Source organism: Oncorhynchus keta, chromosome 3 (genome assembly GCF_023373465.1).
Source record: "Oncorhynchus keta strain PuntledgeMale-10-30-2019 chromosome 3, Oket_V2, whole genome shotgun sequence".
Lineage (NCBI taxonomy): Eukaryota > Metazoa > Chordata > Actinopteri > Salmoniformes > Salmonidae > Oncorhynchus > Oncorhynchus keta.
In genome coordinates, this window is record NC_068423.1 from 206,477 (window position 1) to 223,563 (window position 17,087).

General features: G+C 41.3%; 1 protein-coding gene and 1 long non-coding RNA gene across 3 annotated transcripts in view; both read right to left on the reverse strand.

Annotated features, from left to right (window-relative positions):
• The window catches only part of cpn1 (carboxypeptidase N, polypeptide 1), a 142,186-nt gene that overhangs the window by 58,510 nt on the left and 66,589 nt on the right, over nucleotides 1–17,087 (reverse strand). For both annotated transcript variants that reach the window (XM_035744510.1, XM_035744491.1), the window contains exons 4-5: nucleotides 11,353–11,529; nucleotides 11,168–11,279 (exon numbers count right to left, since the gene is read on the reverse strand). In XM_035744510.1, the coding sequence (XP_035600403.1) occupies nucleotides 11,168–11,279; nucleotides 11,353–11,529 (289 nt within the window). The remainder of the gene's footprint in view (nucleotides 1–11,167; nucleotides 11,280–11,352; nucleotides 11,530–17,087) is intronic.
• LOC118363549 (uncharacterized) lies at nucleotides 760–3,787 on the reverse strand. Its single transcript, XR_004821421.2, has 3 exons — nucleotides 1,552–3,787; nucleotides 1,335–1,425; nucleotides 760–861 (listed from the first exon to the last, which is right to left on the reverse strand). It is a non-coding gene; the product is annotated as an uncharacterized LOC118363549 (long non-coding RNA).

Genomic DNA, 17,087 nt, shown 5'->3' on the forward strand with positions numbered 1-17,087 from the left:
GCGAAGCACCTGAGTGAGTTGGGTGCGCAATTACGCAGGTACTTTCCCAAAACGGATGACATAAACAACTGGATTCGTTATCCCGTTCATGCCCTGCCTCCAGTCCATTTACCACTATCTGAACAAGAGAGCCTCATCAAAATTGCAACAAGCGGTTCTGTGAAAATGGTATTTAATCAGAAGCAATTGCCAGAGTTCTGGATTCGGGTGTGCTCAGAGTATCCTGCCTTGACAAATCGCGCTGTTAAGACACTGATGCCCTTTGCATCCATGTACCTATGTGAGAGCGGATTATCGACCCTCACTATCATTAAAAACTAAATACAAGCACAGACTGTAAAAACAGTACTCAAAACACATTTGTAAAAGCTTTTGCTTCATTTGCCTGAATAGTGTAGGCTCACAAGAATAATAAATTAGGGCAGCAGCAGTGGTGCAAGCCTCTCCAGTCGTACCATGCTGCCCTTCTCGACCTGCCCCCATGACAAGTAACCTAAATACCTGTGGAAAACACTGGTCGGGATGGGTGGCAAAGCAAGCTGAATGTTGCAAATCTTTGAGACCCTTTAAGCTGTCCAGTAAATAAGTATCCCAAAAGACTGATTATTAAAAACACCCTTTTGCTTACAGTTTGTACGTGAGCAAAATGTTCCTCAGAGTGAATATCGGTTAACAAAACTGGTGGGTTTTCCAGAGTCAAAATTGCTCAAAAGATTCAGTGTTGATCGACAACTGTAACAATCACAATGCACCTCTCACCTTTCTCAGGCTTCTCGTCATTCTTGTCAGAGAACGGAGCTCAGTCCTTGAGCTCCGTGCAATGCAGTCCTCTGTAATATCAAGTGTAGCCCCTGTGCAAATCTGCAATATTGCAACAAAGAAATTAACACATCAGATCAATAGTATATGCCGATAGAAACCCACATTTCTTTTCATAAATTAAACCCACGGTAGGCCCCAGATTCAACCCATTGAGACTCATATTTTGGTACGCAACCTTAACTTCCCCTTAAACCACATTCTCTTCAGCCTGGAGAGACCTGTTCGCCATACCTTGCTCCACTTCTGTACTAACCTATGCCACGGAACACTAACTAACATGTAGCAGAGAGCCCCTCACTCACCAGTACCTTGTGTATGATTGTTATGCTTAATTTTGGGGGAGGGGGTGGGGGGCTGAAAGAGCATGGACTTTCTGTGGGTGACAGCTATTAACAAACCAAGGTGGTCAAAAATATGTTTTTTTTATTTTTTCCTTGGCCCCTGATTGTGAACCACTTTCCAATAGTGTCATTATCGAAAACATTCTTAGTGTGTCAAATTCATTAACCTACCGATTAAGAAATGTTACCCGAACCGTAAGTGAAACCTGAGAAGGGCTAAACATTGAATCCTTCCGGATGCCTCCTCTTGTTTCGACAAATTCTGCAAGGAAACATGCACATTTGACTCAGACACAGGTGTGTTAGAGACAGCCAATGTTTAAATTATCACTGAGTGTCAAATAATTCTATTACATTCAATTCCATTCTACTATGATTATCAATTAACCTTTTCAGTAGCAGTTGGAATACATCAACATGGTTGGAAATAGAAGAACAGCTTTCCAGACAGACATGAAACATCTTGAGTGGTAGGCTGCAGGCCAAAGGTAGACTTGAAGGGTGTGCATCTCCTAAGCTCTTCACTTGCTCTACATGGGCTTGCAGTCCAGTGCCCAGAGTTGGAATGCAACCGGAACACAGAGGAGCGTGAGCCCTTGTAGAGAGACTGGAAATGCAATCTCTCGAGTAGCACACACACAATTATGAAGGACACTGGCCACTGGAAAGCTTAGATAGTTCTCTTCAATGCATGTTCATAGCCACATTTTTAGAAATGTTCCAGCTGGTGAAATAATATATGAGTCACCATCAGAGGAGGCTGGTAGGAGGAGCAATAGGAGGACGGGTTCATTGTAATGGCTGGAATGAAATAAATGGAATGGTATTAGACATATGGAAACCACATCTTTAACTCTGTTCCATTTATGTACATGCCTAGAAGTGTATATGCCTAGAACCTATGAGACTAGCTCAATAAGCTCTGCACCATTTACATATTCAAACATTTCTTACAGTACAGTACTCCTCATTTCAAACTTTCCCAAAGTTCTCTAGGCCAATCAATATCAGTTGTAACATTAACTTACCATATGTATCCATCTTTGCACGTATGCCTCACAGATTTCTTGAGCAGGCCTTTCTTCTGGAGGTATTTGATAACCTTTTCTTTTTAGTTTTTTTGTAGTTTTTTTGCTGACAATATATCACTTAGCACACGAGCCATGTTCAATTCAAAATCCTTGGGTGAGGTAAAAACAGTATTTGATTTGGGCGCTTACTTTAAGAGTTTAAATTTGTATCCAGCTGGAAATTGTAGAAATTGTTGTGAAATACCCACGTGCAGGAAATTGTAGTAATGTTACTCAGCAAAACAAAATTCACACATGTTCTCATGTTGTTGAAAGACAAAAGCACAGTGACAGTCAACGTTGACCAAGGACAACCGAGGTAAACAAATAGTAATATTTGTAGTTCAAACATTGAATTGAAATCAGGGGCTCCCTTGTGGCGCAGCAGTCTAAGGCACTGCATCTCAGTGCTTGAGGTGTCACTACAGACACCCTGGTTTGAATCCAGGCTGTATCACAACCACCTGTGATTGGGAGTCCCATAGGGCAGTGTACAAATTGTCCCAGCGTTGTCCAGGTTTGGCCAGTGTAGGCAGTCATTGTAAATAAGAATTTGTTCTTAACTTACTTGCCTGCTTAAGTAAAAAAAAAAGCCTTGATAATCAGTGTGTTTCATGTGACGTCTCAGTGCAAGTAAGGTACCTTTTGTGGGACCATCTTGCTCTCGGTCCCAGCCTGTCATTAGCAACATTGCTACCTAGACACTGTAGCTAGCTAGCTAATGTTAGCCAAGGACTAAGTGACATAGCTTGTATTTAGCTGGTTTATACAAACAGTAGCTAGCTAGTTGTATTTTGTGAATTATACTATATTCACTTGCTTTATTATCTAGCTAATAATGTAACAGATACAAAAGGCATGTTAATCGTTGTCATAGCAGGATAAGCCAGTTTGCTGACAGTGGTTGTTAGGCCAGCCAGCTTACATTGGTTGTCCAACTGTCAGCTAACTTTTTTATGGCTACCTAACTACAGCATGTAGCTAGCTAATTACATTATAATATCATTAGCTAGGAGCCTGGCTATAGCTTGGCAATGTATAGCCATTTGCCATGTTTAGCCTGGCTATAGCTTGGCCATGTGCTTAATATAATAGTATGGATCTAATGTAGATGTCCTTCATAGGCAAATGTAAAGTAACTAGCCTGTGTAGTGGCCTAGTTAGCTAGCTAGCAAGCAACCTCAGTTAATAAGCTCACTAAGGTTAATGTTACTAGCTAGGCTAGTCTACTGCTAGTGTGGTGCTAGCTAAGGTTAGTTTAGCCAAACCATATGCTGGTAGTTACTGTTTGCTGGACAAGCTGGTTGCTTTAGCTTGCTAGCTAGTTGTATGCCATAGCTCTAGCCTGCTCATTAGAAGTTGTTACCAACATTGTATTTACTTAAGAAGTGATATACCAATTTCCACATAATAACCTAAGACTACCAAAGACTACCAAAATGATACAATGTCTACATATCACATAGGAGCTATTACTGTATATCTTTAATTACGTATGCATTCCTACAGTAAAACCTGATGTATTAATATAATTGGCCTTAGAATTATTATGTAGTGTTGTACCATAGCTAGAATGAATACCTGCACTTACATAAAAGTACAGTTTAGTACCTATTTAGATGAGTTTGTTAGACCCTTAGGGATTCTGCAAACCATGTTTGTATGTCCCACACATTTATAAGGCATTCCGTTTGGAGTGCATGACACATTTTCCAATGGTACTTCTGTTTACATTGAAAATGTGTTCTTTGTTCATTCATAGAATGTCAGGTTAAAGAACTTACAAACAATGCAAGAAGATGGGTTCGACAGGAGAGGATGATGCCATAACCGAAGTGGTAGTTGTCGAGATCCCTAAGCAAGAGATACAGGAACCAACTGTGGTTGCTGTAGATTATGTAAGTATTGTTTATGTGACGAGTCTGTAATATTGACACTGCAAAGTGGTAGCTAGAAGGTAGAACCTTTTATAAGCTTTAGTTCATATTTCAGTTCAGAAGTGCAGCAACAATAAATTGATCAGAGAGGGTGGTGGGAGCCTCGCCCCATGCAAATACTTACCCCCTTTCACACCAATAACCAGGGTTTTACCCTATATCATACTCTAATTTCACTGATTTCAATACTCGGTCCTCTTGAAAGTGGAGATTAACACTTATCAAATCATAATAAAATCAAATGTTATTTGTCATACGCCCCGAACACAACAGGTGTTGTGGAATGCTTACAGTGGAATGCTTACTTACAAGTCCTTAACCAACAATGCAGTTTTATGAAAAATAAGTGTGAAAAAATAAATTACAAATAAATAAAAAGTAACAAATAATTAAAGAGCAGCAGTAAAATAAAAATAGCGAGGCTGTATAGAGGGGGTACCCATACAGAATCCAAATGCGGGGTGCACCGGTTAGTCGAGGTAATTGAGGTAATATGTTCATGTAGGTAGAGTTAAAGTGACTATGCATAGATAGTAAACAGAGAATAGCAGCAGCGTAAAGGAGGGGGGGGGGTCAATAATAATATTGACCCCCCCCCCCTCTGTTCAGGAGTCTTATCGCTTGGGGGTAGAAGCTGTTAATAAGTCTTATGGATCTAGACTTGGCGCTTCGGTGCCACTTGCCGTGGCTGGAGTTTTCTTAGGGCCTTTAATTTAGATTTATTTCACCTTTATTTGACCAGGTAGGTCAGTTGAGAACCAGTTATAATTTACATCTGCGACCTGGCCAAGATAAAGCAAAGCAGTGCGACAAAAACAACAGAGTTACACATAAACAAACGTACAGTCAATAACACAAAAGAAAATAAAGATTTTCTATTGATGTATAGTGTGTGCAAATGTAGAAGAGTAAGAAGGTAGGCAATAAATAGGCCATAGAGGCTAAAATAATTACAATTTAACATTAATACTGGATTGATATATGTGCAGATGATGTTGTGCAAGTAGAGATACTGGGCTGCAAAAGTGCAAGAGGGTACATAATAATATGGGGATGAGGTAGTCGGGTGTGCTATTTAAAGACTGGCTGTGTCAGGCTTTGGGGATGACTAGTGGAATATACCTGCTGGAGCGGGTGCTACGGGTGGGTGTTGTTATGGTGACCAGTGAGCTGAGATAAGGTGGGGCTTTATCTAGCAAAGACTTCTAGATGACCTGATGCCAGTGGGTTTGGCAACGGATATGAAGTGAGGGCCAGCCAACAAAAGCATACAGGTCGCAGTGGTGGGTAAAATTCCTCTGACACCACCTGGTATAGAGGTCCTGGATGGCAGGAAGCTTGGCCCCAGTGATGTACTGTGCCGTACGTACTACCCTCTGTGGTGCCTTGCTGTCGGAGGCCTAGCAGTTGCCATACCAGGTAGTGATGCAACCAGATGCTCTCGATGGTGCAGTTATAGAGCTTTTTGAGAATCTGAGGACCCATGCCAAATCTTTTCAATCTCCTGAGGGGGAATAGACTTTGTTGTGCCCTCTTCACGACTGTCTTGGCGTGTTTGGACCATGATAGTTTGTTGGTGATGTGGACACCAAGGAACTTGAAGTTCTAAACTTGTTCCAATACAGCCCCGTGGATGAGAATGGGCGTGTGCTCAGTCCTCCTTTTCCTGTAGTCCACAACCATCTCCTTTGTCTTGATGAGCTGTATACGGCCTTAAGCAAATAAGAAAATGCTTATCCAGAGGCGGTGCTAATAGTAGCCAGGTACTTTAATGCAGGGAAACTTAAATCCAACATGTTAAATGTGCAGCCAGAGGGAAAAAGCTCACTCACTCACTACACCACCTTTACTCCACACACAGAGACTCGTACAAAGCTCTCCAACGCCCAGCCCTGTTGTTAGAGCCAGTAACCGGCAGCCATCTCCTCCAGCGCCATCATGCAGTTCTACTATGCAATATATATTTTTTAAAGCCTTGTTAGAAAGGATTACCTACACATACTGACCAGATGAAATAGACAGACGCGTTCTACATGGCAGATCAATTCAAACTCATCTCTCGACATGTCCAGCCCATTCATTATCTCAGCCAATCATGGCTAGCGGGAATGTTGCCCTCTTTTTCTGTGGCTAAACCAACTAGGCTTGTAATTTTAACAATTTTATTCGTATTTACAGAAGGCATACAAGTTTGTTATTAAGGCACGTGAAAGTTCACATGTTCCAGAAGGCATTTCTGCCATAAAATGCATTTTTATCAAAATAAAACATTTACGTTCAAATGGCTCTCCTGTGAAGTAGTGACACGGCGACATACGCCTAGTTTCCTTAACTTCTTATGGCTGGGGGACAGTATTGAGTAACTTGGATGAAGAAGTTGCCCAAGTAAATGGCCTGCTCCTCAGTCTCAGTTGCTAATATATGCATATTATTATTAGTATTGGATAGAAAACTCAAAAATTTCCAAAACTGTCAAAATATTGTCCGTGAGTATAACAGAACTGATATTGCAGGCGAAACCCTGAGGAAAATCAAAACAGGAAGTGGCTTCTATTTTGAAAACTCCATGTTCCATAGCCTGCCTTTGCTCCATTTAAAGGGATATCAACCAGATTCCTTTTCCTATGACTTCCCCATGGTGAGAACAGGCTTTAGGCATAGTTTCAGGCTTTTATTTTGAAAAATGAGCGTGAAAGATCACATCGCGTCAGTGGATGGCTGGGTGCCAGCAGCGTTTAGCATGAGCAACAGCTTGGAGCAGACATTTTCTCTCGCTCTCCTATTGAAGAAGCTACAGTCCCGGTTGAAATATCATTGATTATATATTGTAAAAACAACCTGAGGATTGATTATAAAAACATTTGACATGTTTCTATGAACTTTACGGATACTATTTGGAATTTGTCTGCAATGTCGTGACCGCTCGAGCCTGTGGATTTTGGAACATAACGAGCCAAGCAAATGGAGGTATTTTATGAACATTTATTGTGTAACTGGGAGTGTCGTGAGTGCAAACATCTGAAGATCAAAGGTAAGCGATTCATTTTATTGCTTTCCTGACTTTCGTGACCAATCTACTTGGCTGCTAGCTGTTTCTAATATTTTGTCTACTGAGAGAGATGTCCTTACATAAATCTTGGTATGCTTTCGCCGAAAAGCTTTATTGAAATCTGACACGCCAGGTGGATTAACAACAAGCTAAACGTTGTTTTGCTATATTGCACTTGTGATTTCATGAAAATTTTATATTTTTAGGAATTTAATTTGAATTTGGCGCTCTGCAATTCAGCGGATTGGGATGGGTGCATCAAGAAGATAACATTGTAATAACTGAAAGTGTGATATACCCTGCTAAATATTTAATAATATTGAAAGTACATAGTGTAATTACTAAGGTGCTGTAACAAAATGTTTCCTAGAATAAGATGGATTCCCATTGACCACAACTACATGTACTGTATCGGGTGTCTGTGTCTGCCATCGTTGTAACATAGTAACTACGTAGTAATTACATGAGTAATTCATGATGTGTTTCACTTAACATTAAGTTGCTTGTTCCTGTGTAGAGACATTGTAGTTATGATACTTTTCTTTATAACAACATTGTAAGAACTGACATTTTGATATATCCTGTGAAATGTAATTACATAGTAATTACTGTACATGTAACTACTATAAGCCATGCTTTTAATTTTGTAAACTTTTAATATAACCCCCTATTCCACCCAATATACAACATCTTGGGTTGAAACACTCTACATTGGTCATACAACTGTTTTAGATGTATATTTAGCATATAATTTAAATGTTTATAAGGAGTCTTGGAGATGTTTTCAAAATAAGTGGTCTAATATTGAACTATTATGCAGCACTTTACTTGTGATTGAATGGGATACTGATACACCTTTTTGTTGAGAATTGCCAATATGATAACTAACATACATTTTATTCTTGATACAGGATCTCTTTCTTTATACAACAGAAATGCTTGCCAGACTGCAGGTCATGGAGAACCCTGATATTCGGAAGCTTGTATTGCCCTCTGGAATAACTGCTACCGTCGCTGATCTTAGCTCAATTGTTCCAGAGACATTTCAGCTTCAAGGGGATTATAGTCTACAGTACATGGACACTGAATTTGGAGATCATTGTTTTTCCTTGACGGACACTGATGACATTAAGAACAAAGACACCATCGAAGTTGCTTACCTTGACCCCCCCCCCCTCTAAGTATCTACCATGCTATCGGATGGCACCTGCTCCTCTGGGTCCCGTGACACTGTGATAAGGTCCTCTCCACTATGTTTCCTCCAATACTCACTACGTCAACAGTGTGTCACTACATCAGAGTGCACAGCTGTATGCTGGAAACACTTGGTTTGTTATTATAACTAAAACATAACCAAACTTTGATAAACATAAATACAAAACTTATTTTTGCATGGATTCGGTGACGCGGTTAGCTTTTAAAAGCTAGGGCTGCTCTTTCTTGTCCCAGAGTCCCGCTTAACTGACAGGTTAAAGTCTGCTTGAAAGAGCCACTAACCTAGCTAAGCTGCTAACGTTAGCCATCAAGCTAACGAAGTTGGTCCCAGATGAGTATTCCAATGGAGCCCTCTTTGTCTAGAGAAGTAAATGAACAGTTCCATACGCTGTAGGAGATGTATCTACTACGCTTTGTTTTGGGACAAACTGGATCACTCAGAGTTCCAATGCCACAACTGTTTGCTTGACGAAGATTATAGGCTTAAGGTGGCTTCCTTGATCACGCAGGTCGCCAGCCTACGTAAGAAATCTGTGCCGGTGGCTGGACGGAATTCGCGCACGCAATTCTGTTATTCCGACTGGCCGGTGTTGCCCAGAGTCCGTTCACCAGGGAAGCCATCTCGTGCCTCTCCTTCCCCATATCTGATAGCGGAGATCAGCAAGGGGAGCATGGCAATAAACGATGGTCGTATGTCACGAGCCGTGGAAGCTGAAGTCAGTGGTCTCCGGCAAAGTTGTCTACACTCCCAACGAGAGGCCCGGAGCAGATACAAACAATTAATAGTTTCGCTGCCCTGGAGCCTGATCTTCCTGCACCTTCGTCGCTAGGGATACCTGTGTCTGCGGCCACTGTGCCTACTCCTACTCTTTCCCCTATGATTCGAAATCGACGTCGACAACCTTCTGTTCCTGCTCTGGAACGAGCGGGGCTTCTCCATCTATCGGAGGCTTGCATCATCCTTGAAGCGTGGGAGTGTGCAGATTTCCTCGTTCTTCTCACCAGCCGTGATTTTGGGCAGCTCCATGGTAAGAAATGTTACTGTTCCTGGTGCAAAAACAATGTCCTATCCATGTGCCTATGAACCAGATTTTGCTGTTGTCACTGTAGGAAGTCCACTGTGTGCAGCTCACCCTACACTAACATAAATAAACATGAGAATATCTACTTCTTGTTGTTCTTAAGTGCACCAGTCCATCCTGCAGCAAAGCACCCCCACAACATGATGCTGCCACTCCCGTGCTTCACGGTTGGGATGGTGTTCTTCAGCTTGCAAGCATCTCCCTTTTTCCTCCGAACATAACGATGGTCATTATGGCCAAACAGTTCTATTTTTGTTTCATCAGACCAGAGGACATTTCTCCAAAAATAACGATATTTGTCCCCATGTGCAATTGCAAACCGTAGTCTGGGGTTTTTATGGAGCAGTGGCTTCTTCCTTGCTGAGAGGCCTTTCAGGTTATGTCGATATAGGACTCATTTTACTGTGGATATAGATACTTTTGTACCTGTTTCCTCCAGCATCTTCACAAGGTCCTTTGCTGGGATTGATTTGCACTTTTCGCACCAAAGTATGTTCATCTCTAGCGTCTCCTTCCTGAGCGTTATGACGGTTGCGTGGTCCCACGTACTATTGTTTGTACAGATGAACGTGGTACCTTCAGGCGTTTTTGCTGCCAATGATGAACCAGACTTGTGGAGGTCTACCATTTTTTTCTGAGGTCTTGGCTGATTTCTTTTAATTTTCCCATGATGTCAAGCATGGAGGCACTGAGTTTGAAGGTAGGCCTTGAAATACATCCACAGGTACACCTCCAATTGACTCAAATGATGTCAATTAGCCTCTTTCAATTAGCCTATCAGAAGCTTCTAAAACATGACATGTCATTGTGAGGTCAGAGCTTTCGGATCAACCCTATTTATTGGCCAGAGAGTCCGGTGTGCGCTCTGAACGCGAAACGCTCTGCATTTACGGACAATCTGACAGCACAGTTGCAGTCACCAATGCTCTGGATAACATAACAGCCTAACCAGCTCTGCTAGGGCGAGTAATGTTTAGTGAGCTGTTCTCCCTCAAATGTCTGGAAGTAACTGGCGAGTTAGTACAGCACGCTTGGATCAACCCTTAAAGAGATGGGTGGGGCTAAGGCTTAAGAGGGTGTGAACAATGCTGAATGGGCGTAGACAAAGGGCTCTCCAATACTAGTACCAAAACATTGAAAGACTTTTGTCAAAGCGAATTTACAAGTTGATCAACTTTTAAAGCAGAATTTCTTTCCCATTGTTTCCTCAAATGCAGTGTATGATATATCATTTTGTAGCTCTGAGCCTTTCATTTTATCCAATGTAAAAAACAGAACTTAAAATTTTGCTACATAAGACCGAGTTCAAGTTGTGAGTCACAAATGTACATTGTTTGAAGCACACTTTTATCCGTCTCAGTCATCAATGACAGCTCCAATATGCCTCCCATTGTGAACAAGAGGCTTGTAGAATCATGATTCTTTCAAGTTTTTAGATAACCATTCACCGGTAGGGGGTGGTCCTGCATGCTCTCGGCATTACTGAATCTAAAGAACGAAATGAGTCAAAAGATCCTAACATCCCATCACTAAAAGCCAGTGACTTTATGAGCAAACGTTATCAATGTACCAGCAACTGTCATTTTTCATACTTTGGTCATCACACTTTGATCTGGGTTCATCCAAATATCAATGCAGGACCTTTACTCACCTTTGGACAGAGAATACCAACTGGCTCCATTGGTGATCCCTTCATCAAAAAAATCTCCACAGTTCCACCCCTTATGCATCCAACTGTGGGCATATGAATACGTCCTGGCCAACTGTAAGTACACAAAGACACATGTTTCAACATGTGCTATAATCTGACTGAGCTTTTTTTTAATGCACCTGTACCTTTTTGAATATCTTGTCATCTGGGGTTGTGGCGTATGTAGTCTTGCCTCTGATTCGGGGGTCTCTTGACTTGTCAAAGGGGTAGTTTGCCACCACTGCCCCACCATGCAGGTTAGCAGACAGAACAAAGTTATAGTTCTGCATCCACTTTATCACTGCCAGTGTCTCCAGTTCAACCTGTAGGAGGCCAATGAGAGAGTATAATTACATTTAAAAAATCTGACAATTTAACACTCAGCACTCAAGCAAGGTACTGAAAAAACACTTGGTTAGGGTAAGATTATTTTCTTTTTAGTTGTATTTACTTTATTACAAGGTGTGCTTGCTGAAATCAAGAGCAACTTTAGAAATCGTTCATACTTATTATTATTCACTTTCCTCTGGAAACTGTAGAGCCAAAACTGCAAAACTAACAACAAAAGCTCTAAAACGTCTAGATTGCCACTGGTCAATGTGCTTGAAAAATAAACGTTTTTGCTAGTACTTATACTTTTCACACTAAAACCATAATGCATTAATCCCAATGCATTTCAAAGGCCATAGAGTTGAATGGTAAACATGTCCACTGTAATTATCCTTCAACCGCTTAAGCTAGAAACATCATTCAAACTTTAAAATGTGCAGACCGGTCTGGAATAGGCTGTTTGTATATAGCTTTTTGATACCATTTATATATTTTTTCAACTTTAACCATTTTAAATTAGCAAAAGATTGTTGATACTATTTGTGCTATTTAAACATCAACCATTTTACATTTTCATAAAAGCTCCTTGGTCTTCAAAGGAAAACTTTAAAGGAGAGGTTTGCTTTTTTAACCACCTATAGTTGATGTCCACGCCCCTGTGGAAATCTAATTAGCATAATACAAAAATCGACATCAAAATCGGTCAGTTTAAGGGGTTCTAAAATTCTAAATCAAATAGCTATAAAATCCTTGGTATGACCATCTTAAAACAATTCAATATGTTAGCTTAGTAGAACCCAAAGAGTCTAGCCTAGCTGGTTAGCTGCCTGCTGTCTGCCAAAAATCACTATTTCAGTAGTTCTTCAAAGTAGATAAGGCATACTTTTAAGACTGCTAACAGCTATCAATCAATTAGATGTATTGTCAGGTAGAGATAGCTAAGCAACTGTTCTTTAGCTCTCTCGTGTCTCTATCACTGTTCCTGTCCGTGTATCTGCCAGCCCCACAGGCTTGCCCAGGTAAGAACCAACAAGAATAGGTAATTGTAGTTAATTACCACGTTTGCTGCGCTTAAAGGGTGACTGCACTTTCTGATTTGGCCTCATTTTATATTTGCTAGTGGCCATGACCGAATTCAAACGTGAGTTGGTTTTGGAGAGTGGTTCAATGTGGGTGTCTCGTGTGTGTTTGCAGGTGGAAAGAGTTAGCCAAATTATTTCGACACATAGCTTCAGCCAGCTGGTGTGCAACCGTGGAGATATTGGTTTGACTTTGGATATCCTATCTCTGGGGCTAGTTAGGGATTGTCAAGAAATTACACAATGTAAATGAGACAATATTTTCATGTTGCACACCTTTTAGTTTTTCCATTAAATGCTTTCAACATTTGTACGGGAATTTTTAGGTCAAGTAAATTTGGAGCTATTGAAATTTTAATATAATTAACCGTTAGTCTTAACTAGCCCAAAGTCAATCAAATTTACCATGGGCATTATGGTTGGGGCGTGTGCAGCTGCACTCTGAATTGATGATAACTTGTGTAATGCCAGATGTAGGCATGTGGGAAGGATTGAAACAAACCCAACCTTCATTTACATTGTGATGCAGTAATGACACAGGTCTCAGTAAATTCTGTTTTGGATGAGACTGACATGACCAAAGTTATCCTATTTACACTTTGTAGCAAATTTTGAAGGTAGAACAAGTGTTTGACACATATTGATGAGGCTGTTTTCTAAATGAGAAGTTGTTTTTTAGGGGCAGTTGCTCTTTAACTATGGTGAGTTGGACGACATGTCCTAGAGAGAAATCTCTAAAGAAATGGAAAATTGAGCTTATAAGTGAACCAACATCGGTCAATTAGTTATTTAAAAAACAAAAATAAACTTTTGCTTAATTACACAGCACTACTGAGAGATTATTTTAAATAAAATTATTTTTTGGAGCATTTGTTCATGTTTTTTCAGAGCCCCCATACTACACAACAAGGATGAGGAAAACAAATCACGGAAATAAAAAACAAGTAAAATCGCAATAATTTTTTTTTTTTACCTGTTTACCTAAATTTTTTTGATTTGGTTTGTTGTGACTTTAGGCTAATTTATATTAAAGATAATTTACTGATTAATTACTGAAAAATGTTTTGATTTGATTTATTTGATTGTTGTTATCCTAACCAAATTAATCTAATTTATTTTTATTTTATTTCACCTTTATTTAACCAGGTAGGCTAGTTGAGAACAAGTTCTCATTTGCAACTGTGACCTGGCCAAGACAAAGCGTAGCAATTCGACACATACAGAGTTACACATGGAATAAACAAAACAGTAAATAATACAGTAGAACAAAAGAAAACAAAAAGTCTTATATACAGTGAGTGCAAATGAGGTTAAGTTAAGGAAATAAATAGGCCATGGTGGCGAAGTAAATACAATATAGCAATTAAACACTGGAATGGTAGAGATACTGGGGTGCAAAGGAGCAAAATAAATAAATAAATACCAGTATGGGGATGAGGTAGGTAGATAGCCTATCTGTAAACAGCCCATCAAAGTACAGGTGCAGTAATCTGTAAAATGCTCTGACAGCTGGTGCTTAAAACTAGTGAGGGAGATGTGAGTCTCCAGCTTCAGAGATTTTTGCAATTATTCCAGTCATAGGCAGCAGAGAACTGGAAGGAAAGACGACCAAGGAGGAATTGGCTTTGGGGGTGACCAGTGAGATATACCTGCTGGAGCGCGTGCTACGAGTGGGTGCTGCTATGGTGACCAGTGAGCTGAGATAAGGCGGGGCTTTACCTAGCAGAGACTTGTAGATAACCTGTAACCAGTGGGTTTGGCGATGAGTATGAAGCGAGGGCCAACCAACGAGAGCTTACAGGTCGCAATGGTGGGTAGTGTATGGGACTTTGGTGACAAAACGGATGGCACTGTGATAGACTGCATCCAGTTTGTTGAGTAGAGTGTTGGAGGCTATTTTATAGATGACATCACCGAAGTCGAGGATCGGTAGGATGGTCAGTTTTATGAGGGTATGTTTGGCAGCATGAGTGAAGGATGCTTTGTTGTGATATAGGGAGCCGATTCTAGATTTAATTTTGGATTGGAGATGCTTAATGTGAGTCTGGAAGGAGAGTTTACAGTCTAACCAGACACCAGGTATTTGTAGTTGTCCACGTATTCTAAGTCAGAGCCGTCCAGAGTAGTGATGCTGGACGGGCGAGCAGGTGCGGGCAGCGATCGATTGAAAAGCATGCATTTAGTTTTACTTGCGTTTAAGAGCAGTTGGAAGGAGAGTTGTATGGCATTGAAGCTAGTCTGGAGGTTAGTTAACACAGTGTCCAAGGAGTATACAGAATGGTGTCGTCTGCGTAGAGGTGGATCAGAGAATCAGCAGCAGCAAGAGCAACATCATTGATGCATACAGAAAAGAGAGTCGGCCCGAGAATTGAATTGAACCCTGTGGCACACCCATAGAGACTCAGAGAAGTAGTTGGTCAATCAGGCGAGGCAATCATTTGAGAAACCAAGGCTGTCGAGTCTGCCAATAAGAATGTTGTGATTAACAGAGTCAAAAGCCTTGGCCAGGTCGATGAATACGGCTGCACAGTAATGTCTCTTATCGATGGTGGTTATGATGTCATTTAGAACCTTGAGCGTGGCTGAGGTGCACCCATGACCAGCTCTGAAACCAGATTGCATAGCGGAGAAGGTATGGTGGGATTCGAAATGGTCAGCAATCTGTTTGTTAACTAGGCTTTCGAAGACCTTAGAAAGGCATGGTAGGATAGATATAGGTCTGTAGCAGTTTGGGTCTAGAGTGTCACCCCCTTTGAAGAGGGGGATGACCGCGGCAGCTTTCCAATCTTTGGGAATCTCAGATGATACGAAAGAGAGGTTTAACAGGCTAGTAATAGGGGTTGCAACAATTTTGGCAGATCATTTTAGAAAGAGTGGGTCCAGATTGTCTAGCCCGGCTGATTTGTAGGGGTCCAGATTTTGCAGCTCTTTCAGAACATTGGCTATCTGGATTTGGGTAAAGGAGAAATGGTGGGGGCTTTGGCAGGTTGCTGTGGAGGGTGCCAGGCATTTGACCGGGGTAGGGGTAGCCATGTGGAAAGCATAGCCAGCCGTAGAGAAATGCTTCTTGAAATTGTCAATTATAGCGGATTTATGACAATGTTTCCTAGCCTCAGAGCAGTGGGCAGCTGGGAGGAGGTGCTCTTATTCTCCATGGACTTTAGTGTCCCATAACTTTTTTGAGTTAGTACTACAGGATGCAAATGTCTGTTTGAAAAAGCTTGCCTTAGCTTTTCTAACCTCCTGTGTATATTTGTTCCTAACTTCCCTGAAAAGTTGCATATCATAGGGGCTATTCGATGCTAATGCAGAACGCCACAGGATGTTTTTGTGCTGGTCAAGGGCAGACAGGTCTGGCGTGAACCAAGGACTATATCTATACCTAGTTCTAAATGTTTTGAGAGGGGCATGCTTATTTAAGATGGTGAGGAAGGCACTTTTAAAGAATAGCCAGGCATCATCTACTGACGGGATACCCCGGCCAGGTCGATTAGAAAGGCCTGCTCGCAGAAGTGTTTCAGGGAGCGTTTGACAGTGATGAGGGGTGGTCGTTTGGTCGCAGACCCATTACTTATGCAGGCAATGAGGCAGTGATCGCTAAGATCTTGATTGAAAACAGCAGAGGTGTATTTGGAGGGCGAATTAGTTAGGATGACATCTATGAGGGTGCCCGTGTTTACCGATTTCTGATTGTTATGAAAACTTGAAATCGGCCCTAATTAATCGGCCATTGCGATTAATCGTTCAACCTCTAATTTGGGGTTGTACCTGGTAGGTTCATTGATCATTTGTGTGAGATTGAGGGCATCAAGCTTAGTTTGTAGGATGGCCGGGGTGTTAAGCATGTCCCAGTTTAGGTCACCTAGTAGCACGAGCCCAGAAGATAGATGGGGGGCAATCAGTTCACATATAGTATCGAGGGCACAGCTGGGGGCAGAGGGAGGTCTATAGCACGCGGCAACAGTGAGAGACTTTTCTGGAAAGGTGAATTTTTAGAAGTAGAAGCTCAAATTGTTTGGGTACAGACTTAGAAAGTAATACAGAACTCTGCAGGCTATCTTTGCAGTAGATTGCAACACCGCCCCCTTTGGCAGTTCTATCTTGGCGGAAAACGTTATAGTTAGCAATGGAGATTTCAGGGTTTTTGGTGGTTTTCCTAAGCCAGGATTCAGACACGGCTAAGACATCTGGGTTGGCAGAGTGTGCTAAAGCAGTGAGTAAAACAAACTTGGGGAGTAGGCTTCTAATGTTAACATGCACAAAACCCAAGGCTTTTACGTTTACAGAAGTCAACAAATGAGAGCACCTGGAGGGTGAGAGTGGAGCTAGGCACTGCAGGACCTGGATTAACCTCCACATCACCAAGACTATACGAACTGGCCGTCTAGCACGTTTAGAACAGAGAGTAAATTGAGCAGGTTTCTGGGCACAATAATATAGATTCAAGGCATAGTGTACAGACAAAGGTAAGG